This window comes from Sphaeramia orbicularis, chromosome 2 (genome assembly GCF_902148855.1).
Source record: "Sphaeramia orbicularis chromosome 2, fSphaOr1.1, whole genome shotgun sequence".
Classification (NCBI taxonomy): Eukaryota; Metazoa; Chordata; class Actinopteri; order Kurtiformes; family Apogonidae; genus Sphaeramia; species Sphaeramia orbicularis.
In genome coordinates, this window is record NC_043958.1 from 12,585,560 (window position 1) to 12,602,767 (window position 17,208).

General features: G+C 35.5%; 1 protein-coding gene across 3 annotated transcripts in view; it reads left to right on the plus strand.

Moving 5' to 3' along the window:
• Window positions 1–2,476: 2,476 nt before the first annotated feature.
• Window positions 2,477–17,208, plus strand: part of LOC115434161 (voltage-dependent L-type calcium channel subunit beta-4-like) — a 33,343-nt gene continuing 18,611 nt past the window's right edge. The window contains exons 1-4 of one of the 3 annotated variants that reach the window (XM_030155934.1): window positions 2,477–2,576; window positions 4,149–4,232; window positions 16,622–16,792; window positions 16,926–17,048. In XM_030155934.1, the coding sequence (XP_030011794.1) occupies window positions 2,514–2,576; window positions 4,149–4,232; window positions 16,622–16,792; window positions 16,926–17,048 (441 nt within the window). In that variant the 5' untranslated portion in view covers window positions 2,477–2,513. Of the gene's footprint in view, window positions 2,577–4,148; window positions 4,233–11,077; window positions 11,549–16,621; window positions 16,793–16,925; window positions 17,049–17,208 lie in introns of those variants that run through there. The other 2 variants (XM_030155917.1, XM_030155924.1) reach the window with 2 other exon arrangements.

Below are 17,208 nucleotides of genomic sequence, written 5' to 3' on the forward strand. Positions count from 1 at the left end.
TGAACTTATATGGAATGCAGCCAGAGTGAATAACAGAAATCATAACTGTGCATTTTCTGCTGCTGTAAGTCCAAATGTCTGCTGTGAAAAAGGTCTATTGCAGATGAACCAATCACTATTTACTTCAGCGACTGCAAAAATCACAAAAGCCCTTGTTCGAGCCAGTGTCCCTCAGCTCCCCTCTGGGCTTTTTCAGTATTAACTCTACAAACTCAGTGAATTGGATTGTGAGTTTGCCTCCCAGTTGTATCAGGGCCTTTCTGTATGGAGTTTACATATTGTCTCCATGCTGTGTGGGTTTCCTTCAGGTCCTCAGGGCCTTCAGAGCCAGTTTGAATACATGGTGCCACTTTTTTTTTTTTTTTTTTTTTAATTCATGGAGATATTTCCATATAACACATGGAGGGAAGAGACTTTTTTTTAAAAAAAATATATCAAAGAGTTATAACACAGATTTCACTGCATTAGTACTTTTTAGGTGTGATTAAATATGTGGTTTAAGTGTAAGTCTTTTTTTTTTTTTTTTTTTTGCCATGAGGGTCCTGCATTGAACAAAAACTACTAATACAATGAAATCAGTGCTGTTGTTCATTTTTGACATATCCAAGACTGGTATAAACAATACCACATACCTCCACTATGTATCATAATTATTTTATTTTATTTTATTTTAAATAAGTGGTATTCAAACTGGTTTAAAGGGTTAAATGCTGACTAGTATTGAGCATTTTGTACTTTTGAGCAGAGTTGAGAGGTTACAGCACAATAAAGCAGAAAAATATTGATATAAGAAGATTGTATAATATTTTTTGTGCACTGTTGGCTCCAGAAGGTATTAAATTCGAGATCCACAAGGGTTAAAAGTCTTGATGATAACTGTGGGATAGTAAGTCTTCTGACAAACTTTTCCCCTCACAAATGTTATATATGGAATAACCAGAATATGTGTTTCAAACATAAGTCTGTCGTGTTTTTAAAGAATTGGGTTGATTATGGAATACTGCTTGTCTGTCAGTTGTTTAACAAGGAAGGTCAGTTATTTACTTAGAGTGAATTTTTGTTAGAATAAAAAATTCCGGTACTCCCAAGAGAATATGCAGTTGTGTTTGATGCTATCCCTTCAGGTTTAAAAACTTTGATATCTTCTACTATTAGTCCTTCAACAACCATTACCCCTCAAATTGCGCAATCAGAATTATACAAAGGAAATTTAGATCCATTCTTGAGTAAAAAAACTAATAATAAATGCATTAGAGAAGTGATTGAAAGGGATACAATTTGTAAGCCAGCTTCCATCTTTTTTTGGAGTAATTTATATTCTGAGGTGGAATGGGAAAAGGTATGGTTATTACCAAGGAAGTTTTTTATTTCGTTATCCAACTAATTCAGCTCTGATTATATTATAAGTATAAGATCAATGTCGACCCTTTTTGCTCATTTTGTCATAATTCGGATGAAACATTAACTCATTTATTTTGGGAATGTGCCTTTTGTCCAATTTTTTGGTGTGATATTAATTTTTTTTTTTTTTTTTTTTTTTTTTTGTTAATAGAAAGCTGTATATTTCTTCTAACTTCAAAATTGGAGATATTTTATTTGGTTTCTTTATTACTGATTTGCCTGTTTGGAAATTGTTTATTCTTAATCTCATCTCCTTATTAGCTAAATTTCATATACATACAAGCAAATCTGCCAATCAGAAACCCAGCTTTGTGGTCTTTAAATCTGATTTGAAATCCTATGTAGACACACTTAGCTTTTGCACTAACCCTAAAGCTGTGAAGACTAAAGCCTTATGTGACGAATTTAAGTTGTAATTTATTTATTTATTATTATTATTATTATTATTATTATTATTATTATTATTATTTTGTTTGTTTGTTTGTTGTTTTTTTCTCTTCTTGTTTATTCCTTTACTTTTATTTTATTTAATTTACTTACCTATTTATGTAATTGTATTTAATTTCTTCCTGCCTCACCTCAAGCATTATGTTTTTATCTCCATGCCATGTCCTGTATTTTGTAAATAAAGTATGGGGAAAAAAAAAAAAAAGTAAGTCTTCCGATATAGTAAATTGTAATTATGACATAGTATAATTCAGAGGTGAGTTTTCATAATGGGGACATCCATTTTTAGCCCGGGTGCCGTAAATGTGTTTCCATGGTTTCCAGCCTGCAGCAGAAATAGTTGGGTGTTGTGTCTGAAATAGCGGCCCTGTTCCTCTTTAAGACACTTCACCTACTCTCCAGGTTCATTTAAGGTGTCCCCCCCCCCGCCCCCCGTGTGAAATAGTTCCGTCCATCATTCAGCCGCAGCAGTGTGCGCGAGGAGGAGCAGCCCGGCCGGCGCGCGCAGCAGCAGCCAAAGCGAAACATCTGTCTGGACGCAGCGGCTCGCGAGCGCTCATGTTCCGTAGTGTGGCGTGAAGCTGGAGCACGCAGCCCGCAACCCGCCACCCCTCCGCTGGGCTGGACCCGAGCAGCCAGCGCTCTGGACGGATGTCCTGGCCGAGATGTCCCGACACATCTACATCCGGAACAAGATAGGCGAGGGCATCCAGGCGCCCATCTTCCAGGTAAGGGCTTCTCCTGCCTCACCTGGACCCTGAACGCACCATTTCAACAAAAGCACACACAGAGGGCACAGTGGAAAGTTTCCTTTTCCACAAATACAACATTATTATTTCTGTCATATTAGCACATGGAGGCTTATGTTGCTTCAATATAATTTAATATTCTTGATTTATTTAAAGGTCCATATTAATGAAATGAAAAGAAGTTTTTAATTAAGTATCTACATTCTACAGTTGTTACTTATCACAACAAATGTAAAAGTTTGTCATTTTTGCTTCGAATATGACTTCGACATAAAAATAAGTGAATTCTGTCAAAGTAAAATGACCATAAAAGTGTCAACGTAGAAGTAGATGACATTATTGTGGGTCAATAATATGCTTTTTAAAATGTTGTAATAATTTTGTAATGTAACGTGTATGTATTTAGAGATTTTTTTTTTTGTGTGTGTGTGGTATTTTACTAATGCATTCATTGTAAGTTTGGATTTAGATAATTTACTGAACACATTAAGTTTCAAACACATCACTTGTATGAATGCTTTGTTTATTTATATCACAGCTTACTGATATATTCCTTTCATTGTTTTGACCTCTCATTCCTCTTTTTAACTTGTGATACTTGTTTTTAAGCATCATTGTTATACTTTGGACAGAACAAAATTGGTGTGGGCACATTTCAGTTTTCCTAGACTAGATTTACATGAATTATTACTTTAAATAGAACTATTTAATCCTTATGAATGTAAGTATTTGCATTTATGTTGCCATCCTTTAACCTCAGTCCTTGTAATATACCAGCCCTGTCTCCACTTGTGCTTTACTTTAACTGAATATTAACTCTTACGGTGGATAAAACTATTTCTTTTCCGCTGTCATCATTTTAAACACCACATTAAGCTTCTGATGAGCAGTAATGGTTATAAATAAGGTGGATCCCATGAAGATTGTAAATTATGTATCATGTATGTGTACTTTTTTGAGGATTAGTTGTTGTTTTAAGTGCAAACTGTGTTAATCTATAAGGAATTCTGTGTAAAAACAGTAGAATAGTCAGGAAAGAAGAGAACAGCATGTATGCTATCATTTGCCAGATGATAAATAATTGTTCTTCAGTTCAATTGCTCTTTGGAGGCTGTTTGCTGGTATTTATAGCAGGGTCTTCATAGACTAAGCTGACTTTATTCCTCATGCCTCCTCTTTTTGGCTTTTGGCTTCATATGTGAGACAGAGAGAGATGGTGGCCCAGATTAATGGCCCTGTTTTATAAATTCAGGGAAGTAGGCTCTGACTTTTTAACGGTGACATTGTCATTAACTCTGGAGATTTGAACAGAAATGGGGCAAATCACTGGCAGATAATTAATTTAGCTCTCTGGAGATTCACTCTGCTGGTATATTTGGACTTTTTGAAGAGAAATGGAAAGAAAGAAAGTCGGAGGTAAGGGGAAAAGTAAGTCTGCAAGGCAAGCATATAATATAAAACTACTACATGTGTCGTGCAGCAGCAGGTACGACTCCCTGCCATGTCCTGTTATAGGTAAATCTACAAATATATACTGTATTCTTCGCTCAGGTAAATCGAGGGACCTACTCTCGGAGGAGTCGGCTCAAGAGGTCTGATGGCAGCACCACCTCCACCAGCTTCATCCTCAGACAGGTACTGAGCTGCACACAAAGTCCCTAGACAGGAGGAGCCTTTCTGCCAGAAGCACTCAGTATCCTACTTACAGACAGGTCAGAAATGGAAGGAAAAAAGCTGTCTCTCTAAATTCCATCTATGAGGGCATGAGGGCTTGATGAGTGATCTGATGAAAATGATGTGAATCAGTTGCGGTGGCCTTCACAGGAAGATCAGAACCTGGTTAAACACATACAGGAGATTCTGAGCTGAAGTGTTTTTTGGGATTCATATAATAAGATAAGATTTGACTGTATTGATCCCACTGTGGGCAAATTACATTGTTTACAGCAGCAAAAATACAGAAAACAAAGTGCAAGAGTAAAAACAGGAAATACAGAAGAGTAGCTGCAATTTAAATACATAAATACATACACTTTTCATGTATATAATACCACCAAATATCCACCAGATATGGATATTCTAACCCTTCACCACATTTATCACATTGGGTCATCACATGGACATGGAAATAACTGAAGACATAAGTTATTTTAGCACACTATTTGGTTCAAGTTCAGGTTACTTTAATCATACCCGCAGGTAGATGATGACATCCTTTTGACATTTCTCAAAATATAATGACATGTAATATGAAACATGAGCCGACTATAGACATTATACAACAAAAATGCTCCAAGTTTCACCAATCAGGACATTAAACATAAGAGAGAGATGGGTCAAGAAAAGCATGATTCTGATAAAAGATAAAAGTAAACCTCTAAACTAAAACCAAGGTTAAAAGACATTAAAAAAACAATAAAAAATAAGTTAAAAATCTAGTAAATACCTTCATAAATACAAGATAAATCCATAAATAAGTAAATAAATGAATAAATTGTATGCTATAGATAGATAGATAGATAGATAGATAGATAGATAGACAGACAGACAGACAGACAGACATACAGTAGGAACAAAACTGTTTTTGTATCGTTGTGTCTTACATCTACAAACCTCTGTTCATAGAGAAGAAGCTGCAAGTGGCAGTGCAAAGGGTGGGAGTCATCCATTTGAGCCCAGTTCAGTCCCTCCTCATCAGAAACATAACAGTGTTTCTCTCTAACAGCATTGTTCAATAACAGTGTCTATTTTTACTTTGTCAAAAAAACCAAAACATAGTAGTCAAAGCATCTTGTGCAAACCCTACGTCTCTTCAGTCCCTGTAAATATAAACTTTGACTTCAGTATCATAATAGTTCATGTTGTACTAGATAAAAAATGTGCATAAAGGACAGGTGGAATAAATGAAAAAGCAAAGAAAAGAAAAAAAAAAATGTTACAAATAATCAATGGTCAATGCTAAACAAAAATATAAACACAGTAAAATATCAGTCAAATGTGTTTGTAAGGTGTTCTGATACCCAAAAATTATTATCTACAGGGACAAAGCATTTCGACTCCACCGTCCTCATCATTTTTTGCTTGTTTTTTTAACATTACTTATTGATTTTAACATAAACCAAATTTTTTGCAACAGTCGTTTATTTTTTTGTTTGTTTTGTTTTTTGTTGTTTATTGTCTAACCTTTATTGGACCAGGAAAAAAAGCTCATTGAGATTAAAAATGTCTTTTTCAAGAATGTCCTGGCCAAGACAGCAGCAGCAGCAGCAGAAGTTACACAAAATGGAAATCACAGCCACACATCCACACTAAAAATATACATAAACACAATAAAAGTCAGTACTAAAACTAATCTTAAAACTGAGAAGAACATGCATATAAAACGTCACCATTATTTTTAAAAAGGAATTAAAAGTATGACAACAATGTTCATTGAAAGCGTCTCAAAGCCGAACCCAATTCAATTCGAAAAATATCTACATCCACATTTGTCCTTTTCCCATTCATTTACAATTATTTTGAATTGTTTTTATTTTGAAGATTCAAAGTAAAAATGGTTTCAATTATGTGCGCATTAAACCAAAAACATTGTGTATGTTTTAATTTCTGATCATAACCATAAACATATGCTTGATGCCGTGAACCCATCTTTTTCTGAACATAAATCTTCGACTCTACATGTCAGACAGTGCTCTCACTACTATCATCAAAACACCAAATGATAGAATATGTTTTTAGGAATGTGTGTATACTACCAGTAGAGTTCATAAAGTTGGAGAATCAGTACCAATGTTCACTGAAGCTAATCTGAAGGCACGTTCTGATTTAACGTCTTTCTAAGCTACTGTTTTTTCCTTTAATTTGTCACCCATCTGCAGTATCTACAATTTCCCAAATTAAACGCCTATGTTGAGTACTCCAGCAGGATTTATTGAAAAATGTCCAAAATGGAAATCATTTAAAAATGGACAAGACAAGAATTTATGATAATGATTTGCCTGGAAGATGGAGTCTTTTGAACAGTACTAATGAAAAATGAGATAAGGTCTTTTTGTCCCTCGACAGAACTCTCTATGGAGCAACACAGGCTATTTTCCACCAAAATCTCAAACAGCTCACATAAATTCTCCCAATCCTCTTGTGATATATTAGCCTCCTCTCGTTTTTGTTAATGTTTTATTTCCAATATTAGAGACTTTTTTTTTAGTTTCAGACATGTACAAAGTGAAAAATAGAGATGGTAAAGCTAAATAAACTTTGCATCATATTAATATAATGCAAAATCTATTCTAAATAATTAAAAACAATATATTTATTGCATTAATTCTGTGTGGAGTTTGCATGTTCTCCCCGTGTCTGCGTGGGTTCTCTCTGGGTACTCCGGCTTCCTCCCACCATCCAAAGACATGCACTGATAGGTTAATTGGTTAATCTAAATTCCCCATAGGTGTGAATGTGAGAGTGATTGTTTGTCTCTATATGTTCAGCCCTGCGATGAACTGGCAAATCGTCCAGGGTGTACCCCGCCTTTGCCCCTATGTAGCTGGGATAGGCTCCAAGTGACCCCCGTGACCCTAATGAGGAGAAAGCAGGTTCAGAAAATGAATGAATGAATGAATGAATATTTATTGCATCTTCACAATAATGTTCACTTCAGTTTTGACTGTCAGCAACAGAACATGAAACATTACGACATCATTTCTCCTCTGTCCTAGTCTCTCACATCTATATTATATCATTTTTATTTTGTTATATTTGTCACATGTGAAAAACACTGATGGGTTCTCCAAGGGATCATCTTTTCTGCATGTTATTATTATACAGGGTTTCTGTGGGTCAGGAAAAAGCATTAAAAGTCATTAAATAGATTTTGGGAAAATTAAGGCCTTAAATGGCATTACAAAGCATTCACTTTGATCTCCAGAGGCATTAAAGAATAAAATATACTCGATGGAAAAAAAAATATTGTTGTTTACGATTTATTTTGATTATATAAACATTTAATAATTTTGATCCAAAGTATAGTGTGACAGGCGAAACCCTTTAATTGGCTATTGTTTATGGCCGATACACAAAGTCCCAACACTGGATGCTTGGAATGCAGTGTGCTGTGAGCATGCTCATGCTGTGGCAAAAGAGTGGAGGGAATATTAACAAATGTCGTAAAAATAGGAAATTCCAAGTTTCAGCAGAAGTGATTGGAGGAGGAACTATTCAAAACCTGGTTAACCCTTTCATGCATGAATTATGATAACCTTAATCAAGATTTTTTTTTTTTCCTAAGTGTTTTTATTCTTCTTCAGGCATGAAAAAAGAACCGATGTGATTGAATTTTTATGTATTTATTTTTTTTATGAACCGATTTTGCATGGAGTTACAAAATCATGCATTTAATTTTGGAAGCAAAGAAACATGTATCTACTGATATACTGTGTGAAAACTATGAGATAAAAACATTTTTAATGCTGCTAATTTGATGTTTTCTCATATTTCAACAATACCTGCATGGAGATTATATGCAAAAAAAAAAAAAGTTAGTTACAGTTTAATAACAGTTTGCTTTTTTTTTTTTTTTTTTTTTTTACAATCAAACATGTTAGTGCAGATCAGGTTTATCTAGAACAGCAAATTTACAGTAATGGTATGAATTACAGTGTTTGGGATGATGCATAAGCGTCCACTGTGTTAACCGATATGGAACTAAAACAACAAAATCCATAAATATACAATCGAACAACTGTAGAATAACTGTCCACTGTAGTGACCACTATGCATGAAAGGGTTAAAGCCTGTCGATGGTAAACTTCCATAAAACTATATATAAAACTGTATCTGTAGTTGGACATTGGCGTTAAATTTGTTTGAAGTGACATTAAAAAGCATTAAATTAGATTTGCTGATACCTGCAGAAAGCCTGTTATATAATGTATTATTAGATTGACATGAGTGGTGATTGGTTGGGAAAGTTCAACGTGAAATACAATAAAAATAAGCAATAATTCCCCTCAGATACAGCAAAACTGAAGTATTTAAAAATGAAAAGCACAGATACTTGTGGTAAAACGTAGGCTAGAAAAAAAAAAGATAATTAAGTAAAGTACACATATCTGAGCTCCTTAAGTAAGTAGAGTAATAAAGTATTTGTCCTCAGTTGCCTTAGTGCATTTGTTTGACACATTTATTGTATCACGTGGTTCTACTGAAATGAGGACGATGCTATTATAAACTCCTGCAAAAAACAGTGGAATATCAGTGGCTCACAAAGTGTTTCCTATTATTCGTGTGGAATCTTCAAACAGGGACAATGAAAGAATTTGCTGAGAGCAGCTTTACGAGACCATGTAACTTAGAAGTAGTAAAATGTTTAACCCTCTACTATCCACACTGTTTACGGAGCTTCTAATCATAAATACAGTCTTACCTGAACCTATAAGAACCCAAAATGGGTGACAGAGATGTTTTTATTGGGTCAAATACACAAGAGGAATATAATATGTGATGAAATTTGTCATTATTCAAACAGATGAAACATGAAAAACACCTTATGGACAAAATTATATAAAACACACAAATTAGGTATAAGATAAAACATGACAAAAATTATGTAAGATGAACAGGAGTTATGTATCTGTCTTTATATCGATTATTTTAATGATGTAAAAGTTAGTGAAGAACTTAGTAAAATGAAGAGATATTGCATTTATCGTTTGTGCCTTGAGCTAAACAACTCATCGACCAGTGCTGTACAGTGACGTGTAGATGGTTTCTGAGTTTCATTTTTCATATGATATGTTACATGTTCCTTCAGACTGCAGAGGGCAGTAACTTCCTACTTGTTCAACTGAGTAATGCACCAAAAAATTACACAAAGAAGACCTCACTGTTGCAAGCAGTTAACACAAAAGTGCCTTTAAAAGATGCTGTCAATATCTTTTTTTTTTTTTAATCATAATTTGAAGGTGACGGACCTTCTCATCATCTCTTTTCGCTCAACTTTCATTCCTCTGATCAGTTGTTCATCTTTAAGAGCAGCGTAAGGGTCTCAGGACTCATACTGACAACCTGACCTCTGAATTCATTTATTTTACATGCACTAGTTACAACTGCAGATCTGTCTTAATCCCTTAATCCCAAATTAGTCGTAATAGCAGCCAGTTATGTTAAAATACAACGATATACATAAAAACACAGAACAACAAGGTGCAAATACCAGTACATATTTTGAATAACAGAGAAGGGTGCATCAAGATATATATGAATAAATAAGTAGTTGGTTTGTTAAAAGTCCAATTTAGTTTTGTTTTTAATCTATTTTTATTTTATGCAGACATTTAAAGGGTTCACTAACTTTCTCCAAGTTGTCTCTTCTATTACTTACTTGTTCAAAATTTTGTAAATTGCTCGATAAAATGGCAAATACTGAAGACTTCTACCATCCAGTATGATGAAGTAATGAATTAATGTTTATGTTTTTTGAATAAAGTTATTGGATTCAGTTTTGATTAGTAATAATCATATACTGGCCAATGTTCAGTCAGTCAGTATTAACCGACAAATTATGTAATATTATGATTTGACAGTAATTATACAGTGTTGGTCAATAAATAAAACGATGATTTTCACACTATATTTTTATTACTTTGTTTGTCCAGCAGGTAGCAGTGATGTTTCTTTTCAACAGTTCAGTACATATACTTTCACTAAGTCTTTAAAATATGTATATTTTATCTAAATAATGTAAAAATAATAAACTAACTCTTTTAATGTGAGTTTATTTAGTCATATCTACATCCAGTTTTACAATTTTAATGATAATCCAATACAGGACATCAATGCATCTTGATACATAAGATGATTTTATTAGTGCAATAAAAATAAAATGAAATAGTCAGTTCTTTTTTTATTATAGTCAAAAGGGCATAAAGCGAACATTCAAACTAAACCACATTTCAGTCAGTTATTTAAAACGTAGAAAACACGTTCCACTCTTTATTTGCCAGTTGCAATAACTATCTTTTAAAAATAAGTAATAATTTGCAAAACACAAAAATATTCACCTTAAACACAAATGCTATCTTTTTCCAGTCTTTTTAAAATATGTCTGAATTCACACATTACATACAGTATATTATATAATCGACTGTGCAAAGATAATAATGTACTCGTCCACCTTTCCATATTAAACATGTCTGTGCTCTTGTCATGTATAAAAAAAGCAAAGTGAGGATGAGATGTAACAGGGAAATGGAGGATGCTGTTCCCCTCATTTATTCCTCCTCCACCTTCCCTCCATCCCCTCCCCCTCCACCGACCCCCACCACCACCACCACCACCCCAACCTCCTGCACTGAAAAAAGGAAAAAAAAGAATCAAGGAGAGTGCTCATCCAAGCTGAGTGGACAGCCAGCCAGCCAATCGGCTCCGTGCACATTGGCTCTGTCATCAGGCTTGGATATTGAGGAAGGATCCACTGCTCTGCTGCTGCTGCCGCTGCTGCTGCTGCTGCTGCCGCCTCTGCTGCTCACTGTGTGTGTATGTATATATATATATAAGTGTGTCTGCGCTGGTGTGTGCGCCTGATGAAATGAAATGCCAGGATTGGGCTACCTCCAGGGAGAGCCTCTCCATCCTATAATGTGAGCCAGCCAGCAGCACTGTGGGATCTGGGAGAAGCTGCATCCATCAAGCGACGGGGCCTCCGGAGGACCAGGCGCAATCCAACGGGAGGGGAGATATTTTTTTAAATTATTCTTCTCGGGCTGTGGAGAGAAGGGATTGTCGTCATACCCCCCCTTATCCATCCTCTTTTTTTTTTCTCACTGGTGCCCCCTCCTTCCTCCTCCGCCTCCACTCTCATTTTTTCCCCCTCATTCTTCTAGAGGCGCTCGTTGGAATATCAAACCTCCATGTATGACAATTTGTACCTGCATGGATTTGAAGACTCGGAGGCGGTGAGTGTTTGGACCTTTGTGTTCAGTGTGTCGGTGTGTGTTTATTGATGGCTCAGCTGCACACACACACACACACACACACACACACACACACACGAGGCCTTTGATGGGTTAGCCAGCAGTACAGTGTAGCGTGATCGTGGGCTATGCTTGGCTGGAAGGGGGTTGGGTGTTGGTGTGTGTGGAGGGGAGCGGAGGGAGAGGGGGGGGGGGGTGCACATTAGGCAGATGGCTTCTGACGTGTGACAATTCTGCACACATTTCTGTTTATATGTTGTCTTGTGTGTGCCGTATATCCCTGTAATCCTGTTTAATAGAAAAAATAAGGACGCCAGGAAGCCACCAAGTCAGGAGAAGCCATTTAGTGTTCATCACCTCTCAGAGATGGACTGAGCCACGATTCAAAGATGGAAAGATGTTAATTACCCGTTCCTTCCTTAAGGCTCATTTCACATCTACACTGGGAGGATAAATCCCCGTATTTATTCACTTCTTAAAGATATGCAGCCAAGCATTTCTTATCTGTCCCTGCGACTGCGTGATGTATTATAGGTTCTGCTGAGGCTCGGAGAAACATGCATCGTGATGTCATTAAGTGGATTCTGATGTTGATGAGTCACATGCTGAAGCTACTCCATTGGATAATAGCTTGGACGCTACAGTACAGCCTTAAATACTCATCTTCTTCTCGGAAATACAGTATATGAATACAATAACATGAAGGGTTAGTAGAACAGGATGATGAGAAAAACAACACTGACAGGGTACATAAAGCTTTTTATCTGTGCACGTGTGAGTGTAAAATAACAATCTGTTTATTTAGAAATTTTAGCTTTGCATCAGCATTAAATGTGAAAGACGTGGATAAGCTCATTGACACTGGAGAAGCAGTTGCCAAAAACCTTAGATTTTACTCCCTTTTGTGGGTTATTTTCATTTCCTACATTTCCCATAATGCACCTCAGTAGCATCTTTCAGTGCAGCATCCCTTTAAGAATAGTGCCCATGTCTTTTAAACTCCAAAACTTGGTTTTGTTTTGCATGTGTAAAGTATCTGAGCCATAATTTGTCAATTCTTAAAAAATGTATTACTTTATGTCGTCAGTCTTATTGTTACTATATATTCCCTTTCACTATTTTAGTTCCCCCCAAAACATGCCACTTTGTGATTGAAAGTGCAGAATCCAAATGAGCAGTGTGCTGAAGTCAGGCCTTGCTGCTGCTAGCTTGTAAAAAAGTGCTTAGCTGTGATGACTCGCTGATTGATCCTCTTCAAACTAATGGTCTTCTGTAATTGAATCATCATTAGTGCTTGATTGTTTAGATTAACACAGCAGAAGGAAATGCTTTGTCCAGTCTTACTGAAATTTGCACTAAATGGCGGGATGAACTGCTGCGAGCATCTCTCAAAGGACCAAAAGGATGTTCTAATAGTTACAAGAAAACGGATGCAAAGTAAAAAAAAAAAAAAATAGACAACAAATACGCTTTTAAAACCCACAGTAAGAGTTGTTTAATAAGTCTTTATGCAGAGGTATTATGGAGTTTAATGACAAAAGTTTGGATGTTAGAGACTATAAATGAATAAGGTATTTTAGCCTTAGGTGAATGAACATTTCTCATGCACAAATATCACTGTATAGGTGTACTGTATTATAAGTAAATCAAAAATGTTGTTAAAGTGAAAGTGTAGAAGTTTTAAGTATCACAAGTAAAATGTTTTAGATAAATATAAATTTCTTAATTTTAATAATTTTGTGAATTTTAAAAATGCTTGCTTGATATTTAAAGTCTTGCATGGACTTGCCCCTCCTCCCTTGACAGATTTTATCAAATCCCGCTCTGTCAGTGGGATGGTCACCAGGGCCACAGCTCGAGGAGACTGTGAGGTGCCACGCAGGCGCACTACTTTTGGACAAACTGCACTTTCAGTCACTGGGACTAAATATTGGAACAGTTTACCGCTCAACATAAGAGACTCACAATCATATGCCTCCTTCAAATCACAACTTAAACACTGGATGAAGGAAAACCAAGCCTGTGACCATCAGTAGATCATCCTCACTGTGTTGTCCTGTGTGTTTTTAGGATGTTTTGCATTTCTTTGTACTGTTTTTTTTATAATGTCTTTTACAATATTTTGCCTTTTTGTCAGTTGTCTTTCTTGTCACCTGCCTAGGGACTACAGATGGAAATTAGCACTGCTGCTACAATCTGGCATATTTACAGCTGCAATTGTTGTAGATGTTCATTAATATGCACTGTCCCTATTAAATAAATAAATAAATAAATAAAATAAATAAATAAAAGTCAGTTTCTCACTGTATTGATTGGCTGAATGGAAAATAGACTAGAATGGTCTGTTTTCAAAGACATTTAAGATCATTTTAATGAAGTTTGCATCAATGTGGAGCCAGTTTCAGATATTTTGTTTACAACTACATCATATCATATAAGCGTAAAAAAGTACAGTTACTTGAGACGTAGAGGTGTAGAGGTATAAAACTGCACAATATGGAAACACTCTACATGTAGTTGCGGAAAAACTTGAGACCAACCCTTGTTTTCTTCAATTTCTTGTTCATTTTAATGCCTGGTAGAAGTAAAGGTACATTTGTTTGGACAAATATAATGATAACAACAAAAATAGCTCTTAATAGTTTAATTTCAGAGCTGTTATCTTTTAGGCATTCCATGTTTTCTTTTCTGTCTGTTTTAGTCACATGATACACACAGGAGTTAGTACTTGATTGCATAACCATTGTTTTTGATGACTTTTGATGGTCTAATAATTTTTTCCGCAACTGTATGTGCTTGTACAGCAGTGAGTAAAAATATTTGGATATATTATGGACATTTACTGTTAATTTAACCCACATTTGTCCTGTTCAGGTGTTTCATGCCTCTATATTCCTCCATCTATATAAGTTGCTGGTTCATCTTTACAATATAGATGGAAAAACCTGCAAAATACACTCTTCTGGTTTTCTGCCACTTGTCAAATGCAATTGAAACACTTTAAAGTTTCTGCTGTCTTGTAAACATTTCAGTCTTTGCCTGCACCTTGCCCATCTTCATCATGAGCGGGTACATCAGGTAGTTTAGCAGACACTTGATAGAAAATGAATCTTACACAACAGGATTAAATGACTGTATTTTGAGCAATAATCACAAGAATATTAATCATCACAACCAGAATAATGACTGTGTGAAGACAGACCCACAGGATCCATATCTGACTGACAGCAAATGAGTTCAAATAACATCTAAAATATTTTGATTAAAGAATAAATAAATAGATAAATTAAAAAAAAAGAAGATATAGGCTATTGGTTGGAGTATTTTCATGTCTGTGCTTCGAGACAAGGTGTTTACATTTGCATATTTTGTCTCAACTATTAATCTATTAAATGTGTTTTTATATATTAAACATGTGACACATTGTTTCATCAATTAGCTCATTATCCACTTAATTTGACTTTCATTTAGGGATGCAGTTATATGATTTTGGCCACAAGATAGCACTGTTGTCCACCATTTAGTCATTTAGGTGAATCTATCTGATGGGTTTCTATAACCAACAAGTAGAATTTGTCCCACTTTACAGAGGAAAGATGATGATGATGTGGATGGAAAAGCTCCAGATGTTAATAGATATCGTCTTTATCTTGAAATTATTGTCATTATAGCAGTGGAAATAACCGAATGTGGAATGTCACTGTGGAATTCAGTTCACCCTGTGTTAGTAAGTAAAAGAGTTCACTCATCCACTAAATTGGTACGGTAACTGCTTTCACTCTAGGCTCTCAGGAAATACAAATATATATTATACTGTATTTAAAGTACTTCATTTGTCTATTATAGAAGTATCTGATGGTGACTTTGCTTCCACTGCTGTAAGAGACAAATTAAACATTTAAAACAAGGTGAAACTGATTTTACTTTGGTCCTTTTTGAACATTTTATAGTTTTATCTGTGGATTATTCATAGTAATTCTAAATCTAGAATGGTTAACCTATTAATTAGGCTGAAGTAAAATTATCTTAGTTAGCTTTTTGGAAGACAGATTAATAGTTTGATATAGCTTTTGAATCATATTTGTGTAAATTGAGCATATATGTTGAATGAATGAGGAAAAAAAACACATTTCAATGGATCATCTAAGGCCAGTAAATCACAGTTTATCACTATATTTTGTTAAATTCTACATAAATCAGTTATTTTATTATTTTATTGATGTATATTATTCTTTGATTAATCATTAAATTATTGGCACATTAGTTAGTGTTCATTACTTGTAGATGAGTGAATTTGCAACATGTTCTTTATATTTTTGATTGATCTGCTTGTTATTTTTCCTCTAAATTGTTTCAACTGTAATGTATCAGAAGATATTCAATTTCTAATGCAGGCAAGATGGATTTTAATCCAAAGATGTTATTTTTTTTATCTAATATCATGAAAAAACAAATCAAATACCCACAAAGGAGTCTGACTCCATAACTTGCCCATGAATGTTATTTTTACAAAAAAATTTTATTGTTAAATGTGTGTTATTTGTGTTTTAACTGTGTAATCTTGTAACTGTGTTATATTTACTCTCGGCCAGGACTCCCTCACAAAAGAGGTTCTTAATCTCAATGGGATTTTTTTTTCCTGGTTAAATAAAGGTTAATAAAAATAAAATAATGGAGACACTGCTCTTTCTTCTTAGTCTCCTCTATCTCTGAGTGTTATAAAAAGGGGGTGTATTGCGTTTATAAAGTGTCTGAGTGTAGTTTTTTAATGTCTGTGTGACATTATTAGGTGAAACATGTTTAAGATTCAGACGCGTGCATGTTTCTGTCTGGGAGTAGGAAAAATTCACTCCCCTGAACTGTCTGTGATTGGCTTTGTGTGGTTGCGCAAACTGCTGACCACACCAGAATGGAAATTTGTCCACTTTGTCTGAGATGCTCCTGGCAGTCTGCTCTTTTTCCCATCATCCATTTCACCTGTTCTGCATTCATAAATTCTGTATCCCAACTATACGGTTCCAGTAACCTGCAGCCCGTGTGTTTCTCGGCTCGTAGGGCTCAGCTGACTCATATACTAGCAGACCATCAGACTCAGATGTCTCTCTGGAGGAGGAACGGGAGGTGCAGGCCCAGGTCCAGAGCCAGAGTCCAAGCCAGAGCCAAGGACCGGGACAGAGCCGTCAGGAGAGGGAGCAGCAGGCCGCCATTCAACTGGAGAGAGCCAAGGTAGCTAATCTACGTCACGCAATAAGTCCGATTAAGCGAAGGATTTCTCTGTTAAGTCTGGAAAATGTGTCAATGTCAGTCAGTAAATATTGAAAACTGGTGAATATTTCTCTGTTTCACATCTTTTAATCAGACCAAACCAGTGGCATTTGCTGTAAGGACCAATGTCAGCTATTGTGGAGCTCTGGATGAGGATGTTCCAGTACCAGCCACAGCCATTTCCTTTGACGCCAAGGATTTCCTCCACATAAAAGAGGTACATGTGGACATTTAACAAATAAAAAAGTAGTAGACATGCATACATATATGATCAGAATCTTCATCAGCTAATATCAGACGCGTTGACTTCCATTAGCTTATCAGACAATAACATGATATTCAACAGTAAGGCTGTTTACATGATCATAAAAATCCAA